General features: G+C 37.7%; 1 protein-coding gene across 1 annotated transcript; it reads right to left on the bottom strand.

Annotated features, from left to right (window-relative positions):
- Nucleotides 1-3,670: 3,670 nt before the first annotated feature.
- Nucleotides 3,671-9,615, bottom strand: LOC113319362 (phosphate transporter PHO1 homolog 8-like). Its single transcript, XM_026567629.1, has 14 exons — nucleotides 9,364-9,615; nucleotides 8,335-8,979; nucleotides 7,862-8,180; nucleotides 7,722-7,770; nucleotides 7,488-7,559; nucleotides 6,866-6,995; nucleotides 6,668-6,788; nucleotides 6,275-6,533; nucleotides 6,067-6,171; nucleotides 5,941-5,985; nucleotides 5,694-5,843; nucleotides 5,022-5,300; nucleotides 4,791-4,927; nucleotides 3,671-4,524 (listed from the first exon to the last, which is right to left on the bottom strand). Exons 2-14 carry the CDS (start codon nucleotides 8,906-8,908, stop codon nucleotides 4,422-4,424), a joined length of 2,343 nt encoding a protein of 780 aa, XP_026423414.1. The 5' UTR covers nucleotides 8,909-8,979; nucleotides 9,364-9,615; the 3' UTR covers nucleotides 3,671-4,421.

The raw sequence follows: 9,615 nt of genomic DNA, 5'->3' as shown, positions 1-9,615 counted from the left end.
GTGTGCTGAGCAGCTTTGTCCTTTTAAAGAAACTTTAGTGGATGATTTTTTGATTGATGGTAACCTTGTTCTTCCTGACTGTAATCATAGCTCTCAATGTTAGGCTATAAATCTTCTTCAAAGGTGGAGTATAATGTCAGAGATGAAGATCAGATTATTTGGAAAGGAAGTAAAAATGGTGATTTTTCTATGAAGGAAACCTCTAAAGCTCTCTAGGTAATGAGGTTGGAAGTTGGTTGAACAAGATTAATTTGGTTTAAATACAATATTCCAAGACATTATTTTATTTGCTGGCTTGATTTCCATCGCAGACTGAAGACTAGAGGAAAATTGTTCAGATGGGGAATTGTGGAAAATGCAATGTGTGTTCTGTGTGAGGAACGGGTTGAGGATGAAGAACATTTATTCTTGCACTGTCCTTTCTTTAAAGTCATGTGGAATGGATTATTACTTGAGATATGAGTGTATAGGGAGTTGTTCAGCTCTTGGGATGAAGAGATATTTTGGTGTCAAAATAACTTTAAGGGTGATGGAGCTGTTTCAACCATAAAGAAGTTGTGCTTTAATAGTTTTGTCTATCACATTTGGATGGAAAGAAGTAATAGAGTTTTCTCCTCCAAGAAAATGACTTCAGCTGGAGTAAGTCACTTGATTTCTATGGGTATCGGATTGAAGTGTATGGCTAGGAAGCTTTTTGATATGGATAAACCTCACATCAGACGATTTATGGAAATCTGTGGTGGTGAGTGTTGTTATAAAATTGAACAGATTGTGACTTGCACCTGTTATATCCCAGTGAAGATCAAGTAATGGTTAATGTGGATGGATCTATAAAGGAGGAAACAGGGGGGAAGTGGATCTATAATTAGGAACCATTTAAGAGAAACTTTAGCAACTGCTTGTGGAGGTTCAGTCCCCGCCACTGTTCTGGCACATGAACTTCAGAGTGTGGAAGTTGGCTTGAAGCTTGCTAAGATTCAGAATTGCAAGAAACTTCATATATGCACTGACTCTATGAATGTGTACAGGTTGTTTTCTGGTAGTACTGAACCTACTTGGTCTGTTTTGCATGTGTGGAGACGTATCATGCATCTTCGGATGGAATTTATTGCTATTCGTTTTTCTCATGTTTATAGAGAGTCAAATAGGGCTGATGATAGGCTAGCAAATAAGCATCCCAGAGAAAATTTTGTAGTGCTTAGCATTGATAGTCTAGATGATGAGATGCTTAGTATTCTTGAGGATGATAGAAACCGGAAAGATTTACTAGAAAGCAGTGGTTTTGGATGTAAATTTGTTTAGGTTTTTTTGTTTCTTTGGTTTTTTTAGCTTATTTTTGTAAGGTTCTGGGCTTTCCTTGAACCCTGCGGATTGTGTCAAAACCGGAAAAAACAAAGGAAACAAATGGGCAGATATTTTTGAAGTATTCAATTCCATTCTTTACATACTTCGAATTACTTACTCACCCATTCACTGGTGTGTCGTGAGATTCCACATCTACACATATCTCTATGCTCCAAAAAGAAAAGGGGTTAATGGGTTTAATTTCTCTAAGAATTCTATCACCATTTCCCACTTTCTTTTCGCTGATGACTGCCTTATTGTTACTAGGGCAAGCAAAAAAGAGTGGAGAAGACTCTTAAAGATTCTTGACATATTTAGTGATGGATCGGGTCAGCTAATAAACTATGAAAAATCTGGAGTCTTCTTTGGTAAATCTGTGATCAACAGTAAGGCTAGAGAAATTATAGTCATTCTTAAGGTGGGTAGAATCAAACTTGATGCTAAATATCTTGGGGTACCTTTGTTTACTCATAGGTCAAAGGTTCAATGTTTCGAGTCCCTGGCCGAAAAGCATAGATGTAGATTGGCAGGATGGTCTGGCAAGCTACTCTCGGGGGAAGGAAAAGGGATTATGATAAAACATGTGGCAGGCTCCTTGACCACGTATCATATGACTTGTTTTATTATACCAAAAACAATCTCAAAAAAGATGGATAGACGCAATAGGGCGTACTGGTAGGGCCACTCAAGGGAGGATGGCAGATGCCTTTGTCTTAAAAAGTGAGTTACTTTCTGTATATCAAAAGAACGAGGGTATCTAGGTTTTAAAAATTTTGAATGCTTCAACAAAGCCCTAATAACCAAAACTGTCTGGCGAATGATACAAAATCCAGGTCAACTCTGGGCCAAAATTATGGAGGAAAAATACTTCAAAGGTATATCCCCACTGTGTATCGAGAAAATGAAAGCCAACTGCTCTTGGCTTTGGAAGGGATTCAACATCGGTCTAGAAATTGTGAGAAAGTGGAGTATATGGCAAACAGGCACAGGAGAGAACATCAAATTATGGAAACACCATTGGTTTCCAACGGATTACCCAAACCAGTTAACTAAGGAGCAAACAACTCCCACTATAACTAATACTCTTCAGCTGGTCACTGAAGTATTTAACAAGCACACTAGGGAATAATGGAACACTGATTATCTAAACCAACTTTTTCACCCTCAAGCTGTTGAAAACATTCAAACAGTAGATCTTAGCACTACAAGTACCCAGCAAGACAGACTTCTATGGCCTCATACTCCAAATGGAAGTCTCACTGTCAAATCAGTGTAGCATCAGCTCATCCATACTGCCTAAGGAAACTCTACTACCCCAAATCAAAACCCCATCTGGTCTAAGATTTGGAAGCTTGAGGTTCTCCCCAGAATTCAAGTTTTCATATGGAAATGCTATAATGAAATCCTTCCCGTAATGACAAAACTGAGTACTGGAATGGCCAATATATCTCCTCTCTGTTGTTTTCTGTGGTACTGTCGAAGAAAACACCTCCCACTTACTCCTACACTGTACGTACGTACATCAAGGCAGTGAGGTTTGGTCTAGGAGGTAGAGGACCAGGTAGAAATACCATGACAATTACTGAATGGATAGAAAGCTGGGTTACCAACATAGGAGACACAAATATAGAAAGTGCAAAGAGGAGAAGAATAGAAGCCACTGCATGTTGGTTTATCTGGAAACATAGGTGTGAAAAGAGCTTCAGAGCAGTGCAGGTCAAGCCTGAGACAACAATCTACCAAATCAACTATCACCTCAATCATTCATATCCAAAAACCACTCAATACACCCTCAACAGAAACCCATCAAACAACCAACTACAGGCTTTGCAAATAAGACAACAAAAACCAATTAGAACAAATGTAATACATTGCTACTACAACTTTCATCCAAATTACTCTCTTGTTGTTGTGATCATTGCAGATGAAGAACAACGGATTGCAGACTGCAAGCTCTTCACCTGTGGAGTAGCATCCCAGAAGGAAGGAAACACATTGGGTGTCCTGGCAAGCATGAAGTGGGCACAACAGCAACTTGACAGAACCTGTAGCATCCAACTGCTGGACAAGAAACTCTTGAAAGAACTAAAGAAGAAGTGGAACAATCATCAATCACAGTGCAACAATGAACTGATAGATGACTATGTAGATTATATTTCATATTTCCGAATGTTTGAATGTAATTCCCTAAGGCAGGAGTGGTTGCCAAAAATGCATGATATAGCCTCAAACTTTAACTCTAACTTCTCGAACTTTAAGTTGAGATAGCTATTTCATGATGTTTATGCTTTTGTAAAACACAATGCTCAACAGGCTGTTTGCCTGATTGACTAATCCGTTTATATTTAAGTATTTTCAAAAAAATACAGGACGCTAGTGCTACACTGCCACTAAACTGGAATTCTTTGGATTTTGTATTCTTTGGAACCTATTGTAGGGAGTCTGAAGAGGGAAAAACAACAAAATGTTCACCGTATCGAAGAAATTCAGACCGATTACTATTCTTCAGTAGCGGAAGGGAAGATATATCAAGAAAGAATTTACAAATTACAAACTTTTACCAGCTTAATTAGAGCATAAGCATAAGCATAGTAAATGCAGATAACAAAGAGGACTAATTCCAGAAAGATGATGTCCCAATCTAATGCAGCTTGAGAAAAATTGCAATAAATTCTCTGCCCAGCTGCAACTACCCATGTAATAAGTGTTCGACCTCCATATCTGTCTTGAAAGAATGATTTTCGATTTCCAGTGGGGTAAAAAATCGTTCGCATTAGTTAACTCCTGGATGTAGTTTCTCTTTCTGTGTACGGGCTAATATTTGATCCATAACATGATGAAACGGGCCAGCTCCAGTATCAAAGACCCTGACCTTAATACCTAGTCTTTCAGCTGCATTAGCTAAATAAACTTGGTACTATCTTGTAATCAATACCCCAGTTCGATGACTGGAAAAGATACTGATCTAGGTTTGCTGAATGATAGATACATAAGTCCCCTATAATGTGAAAAGCTGGGGGTGTCATTCAGTTGTCTCCTGGGCTTTCATGCGTTGTAACGTTTTATCTGTTAACTTTCTAGTCATCCTTGCTATTATCTTCATCATAGTAACTAAAAGGGAGAGGGACTGACTTGAATGCACGAAACTTCCCGACATTGTTCAAGTGCTCGTTCTCCAACCTGATTCATTCACAGTACCCAGTTAGCCGCTTAGTGAAATGTTAATCTAGAAGTAATAAATGTACTGAAAAAAATAAGATGCTGTTTATGTGGAACATTTTATCAGGTCACATGGCATTGATCTGGCACCTGATGTCCTCGTGCCATGTCAAGTAATCTCATAATTTGTGGCTCATTTAAGAAATGCAAAATATATGGACCACATCAACCCATATTCTCATTCCGTGGTTCAGTGTTACGTGGTCAATAAGACAATGGCAACATACCTGAAGAAATTCCACATCCCTCGACGGAGAATCTCTAGACATGCTACTATGGTGGTTAAGGCTGTTCGATGCAAGAATGTCACATGGAAGTTCACAACAGATTGCAGCCAGGCAAGTCTTAGAATAACATTAAGCACCTGCATTGTCATAAAGAAAATTCTGCGGATTTGAGAATCCCGAACTTAATACAATGTCGTGTCTTGATTAATGATAGGATTATAACATACATACCATCGCTATGAAGTAGACACTAGTGTGTGATATGAGAAGTTTGTCTCTCAACCAAGGGTTCTTTGAATGCCGTTGAAGAAGCCCCCAATCCTTGACGATGTCCCAATAAGTACTCATGATTGCAGCAATGGCAGAGCTAATTATAGCTACAGCTCTCCAACTCGTTCCCTTCTCTAAATCGAACCCTGTCCTCATTAGGACTGCAATTATTGTCAAGAGGTATTTTAGACCGTTGTATACCTGAGACACATCTTTCTCTTCAACCCATCGACGGAGACACTATAACAAAATCACATACTAACAGGGTTAATAGTTTGATGGAGACCTGGGGTCGAACCCAAAAAATGCACGTAGAGAGACACAAGATTGATGTGAAAGCAAGCAACATAGTTTTGTAAGGTTTGCGTCATAAAAGACCATGCAAAATTGAGTTCACATCATAGTACAGTATGATTTTGTTACTTCTATTTTCATACTAAAGATAGACAAACAGTTGGAATTGCAACAAGCCCCTAAAAACTTGTTTTTCTGAAAAAGACATTTAAAAGGTTTGGTGCCAATGTGGTGGTCATCTATGCATATGGTCCCTTTAGCCTAAATTTCTATTAAGAATACACTTGAATATATGTCAAGAAAAGTACAGCACAAGATGAGATCATGGTAATACAATACCTGGAGCAACCGAGACCAGTATGGGAGAACTGCTACAATGAAATAGAAAGAATTGTAGACGGCACTCTGGCGGCAACTGTTATGCCTCTTTCTAAAGTCTCCCCACACATAGTAGCAAATATAGAACTCAAGACTCCTGAAGGCCTGGACCTGAAATGAAATTGTTACACACCAGTTAATTTTTGTGAAGGAAATGCAATATTTTGTTATTTTGTAATCAAACAACAAAGATTTGCATGATAAATACCTGGCTAGTAAGTTGGTCTGCCAAGAAAAAGTCAATGAGCGTAACCTGAGAAAGCAGAAATTATAAAACTATAAACAATCTCAGCTATCGGTTTAATCTGCAGTTTTTGTTTAATGAATTATGTACCTTGTAGAAAGGAGCACAAATACAGCGCCATATTGATTTGATAAAGAAAAAACGACCAGAACGATATATAATGTTGAAGGGGCAAAATGCTATGGCAAGTACGAGCTGCAAACAAAACATAAATACATGGTTAGTGGTTCTGTTATGTATTTCAAATCCCTAGCCAGTTCTCGCTTTTGAGAGGAGTCTTCTGCTTTGAAAATCTTACAGTAACTAATCCCAAAGGAACTAACTCGGTGATTGTCTGATAGCTTTGAGTGGCTGGATCCATCTCCATGTCCAGGTTCGCAAGGACACCAGCTAGTGAAAGTAGTGTCAGACCAGCACTGAGAAGAAAAACTTCTCGGTATCCCAACTCACTCCCTTGCTTGAAACCGAATATAAACGGATAGTTGACTCGGTAACATCTCCAAAAGTATATGTTCACGGCGTACATGAGCATATGCAGGATGATATATGCAAATAAACTGAAACAAAATGAAAAAATTCATTTAAACAAGGAAACGTGCTTATACAGTAAGCGATGATACAGCCTAAACTGAATACTTAAAATAATTGGAGAAGAAAGAGAGAGATGAAAGTCACTGGTATCTTCACTTGCCTATAAAGTGGAAATATGTTTTCCATGTACTGAGTGCTTCCTTCCTTAATCACGAGCTTCCTCACATTTACAACCAAAACAAGAGCCACTAACAGAGCTGTCGTACAGCCAGCAAAATATCCTGAAGAATAAAGTACATTAGTTAAGACAGAAATAAAACAATATTCTTTATTTTATCCTTAAAGAGACGGAAGTTACCTAATAAGAATGTTGTTTTGTGCTTTCCTTTTTTCATTGTTGGCCTCAAGGATTTCATGCCTTTTCGGCGGTTTGAGTTACAGAAGTGCTTGACAAAGGTGGCCTCCACTCTCTCCAAGATAGTAGAAATCTGTGATGTGACACTAGCACATAAGATACTGAACACAGAATCATTACACAAACTGAAATTGTGACAGTTTTAAACCATATAGAACTGAGATCTGCCAAACAGCTAAATCAAATGGGACAAAGCTTAGAGTTCTGTCAAGGTGACGTGTGATACGAACTGCAGCCATGAACAGCTTTTGTGCTACAAATACATATATAAGAAGACTCAATAAACAGAGAATGAAGCAATATTTATGTATTAAAATAAGTTGTTACAGTCACATTGTATACAACATGAGTGCAAAATTTAAGAGTATGTTTCCAGATAAACAAAGTAAAGATGAAATTTGGTAAACATATGCAGCACGGAAAATAATTCTAACATAAAAATTTGAGCTCAAATTTTTTGTATTTAGTAGATTTTCCATTTTTTAGAGGGATTTCCTTGATAAAACATTTAAGACTGGCCAAATTGCGCTGCTTATCGTCGATTAATGAGCACATTTAAACGAACCTCATCAGAGCTGCCAATGTAAGAGTTGTCCACTGCCCGTAGGTATGATTTTGATGCACCCCTCAACGTTATCTACATCAATTCGACGCAAAAAGATACAAACATATCCTTCATCAAAATCTAATCAAATTTATTTAGTATACAGGGAAAGCAGGCAATATTAAAAGTAAAACACAAGCCTCAACAAGACGGTAAAAATCCTTTGAAAGCATTGATATGATCAAAGGTAATGACCTTGTCATATTTCTTCATCACTTTCGACAGTGCCAACAGATTCATAAAGCTGGTGCATCAAGCAGTAAAAATAATATATTAGGTAAAATAAAGTTATATGCAGATAAATTCTGAAAGCCAATTTACTGCTTGTTATGTACCTATAACGTTTTAGTTGACGAAGCTTCCAGTGGAATTCAATAAAAACCTGCTTTAGCTGCTCTTCTACCTTTTTCAACTGCTTCCTGTTAAATTGCAACTTCTTATCTTTGGAATCCTTGAGAAGCATGGCTTTTATAGTTGACTTTGGCGTTTCTGGTTCATTGTTGATCTTAACATGTTCAAGAATTTCCAGGTGAGCTGGTTTAAAGTTGTTATTGCCACCATTACTTTTATCAACATCCACACCTCCAATGGAGCCCTCAGAATCTTCTTCGTCTGCTATCGCCGTTTCTTGTATTACAAACATTTGCTCTTTTCCTGCAATTTTAGAATTATATGAATGTTTTAACTTTGCAACTAGCAAGAATATTACAAACAATTGCAGATAGCTAAGTAATAGATTCCATAGTTGTACCCCGTTATTGCAGTAAAACAGCCGCATCAATTCTATTGATGCTCCGATGACACTTACTTGGCATTCTTGGGGTGCTTGGGTTAGACACAGTTGAAGTAGCCAAGTTAGCAACATCAGCCACGAGCTCTCTCACTGCACCAGACATATCAAGATTCGGATTTTCGACCTTGATCCGCAGCGCAATTAGAGCATCCATTTGTTTGTTAAGCAAAGCGACTTCGTTCATAACCTCTTCGACCTTGTCCTTGTAGAACTTATCAACCTTACTGAATTCATAGTCAAGTGTATTGAAGAAAACCACTTCTTGGTCAGTTGCATCTTCAGAGGGTATAATGAACTTGGTCTCGTATTTGACATTCGAGTTTGCTCCTTTGACTTCCTTGACCATTATAAATTGATCTTCAATATCTCCTCCATTTATGAAATCATGACTCTTTCGTTTGTGTAACCCGCTGAAGGACCTGTACAATGTCAAATCTCGAACCAATGATTTCTTCTGTGTTCCTTCTTTCTCCTGTTTGTGTTTGAACCTGAGTATGTCTTTCAACAATGTTTTGAGATATCTGTAGTCTAAGTAAGCTTCCTTCCACTCAGGTAACATTTGTGACAAATGCTCCTTGCCAAACTTCATCTTCACTAATTAGGACTGAATTCAGCTTCAATTGCTCAAAGTATATGAAAATGGCGGTTTATTAGTTTCCACTGAGAAAAAAAAAAACAAAAAAAAAATAAGTAGAAGAGCTTAAAAAATACATCTACCTAAAAAATCAAGATGACAATGGTTAAGTAGAGAGATTCAGAAACCAACAATAAAATCAGAATTCAACACAATCATGAAATTACAGAAAGAAAATCATGATTCTCTCAACATATTACTTAGTATAGAGATTTCGGAAACCAACACCACTTTAGAAAACATCCACAAATCAAGTTACATTACTTCCATTAATAGCAGTAGCAGGAAGTAATTTAACGAACAAAACCTCACTTGCACACCACATCTTCATATGGAATTTATCTTCGCCAAAACGAAAACTACAATAACAAATCTTTCCATGGAAAACGAACACAAATAAAAAAAAATACCTCCTCCTTCTTCTTCTTCTTCTCCGTTTCTTTCTTGCTCCGGAGAGAATGAAAAGAAAATTGGTCAGTATACTGACTGAAATTGCAGCTTTAAGCTAACCGGAAAAGCCGAGACTGTTTTTGCAGCGTCGTCCTAGTTAAGTGCAGATAACATTCTGAGCAATGCTGCTGCATCCCGAGGGCGTGGTATATATAATCTGATCATAATTTTTGTTGATTGATGATGGCCTGATGGGGTCTACTACTCAGGCT

The sequence above is a fragment of the Papaver somniferum genome, chromosome 10, assembly GCF_003573695.1.
Source record: "Papaver somniferum cultivar HN1 chromosome 10, ASM357369v1, whole genome shotgun sequence".
NCBI classification, from domain to species: domain Eukaryota; kingdom Viridiplantae; phylum Streptophyta; class Magnoliopsida; order Ranunculales; family Papaveraceae; genus Papaver; species Papaver somniferum.
This window is presented reverse-complemented; position numbering and strand designations above follow the sequence as displayed.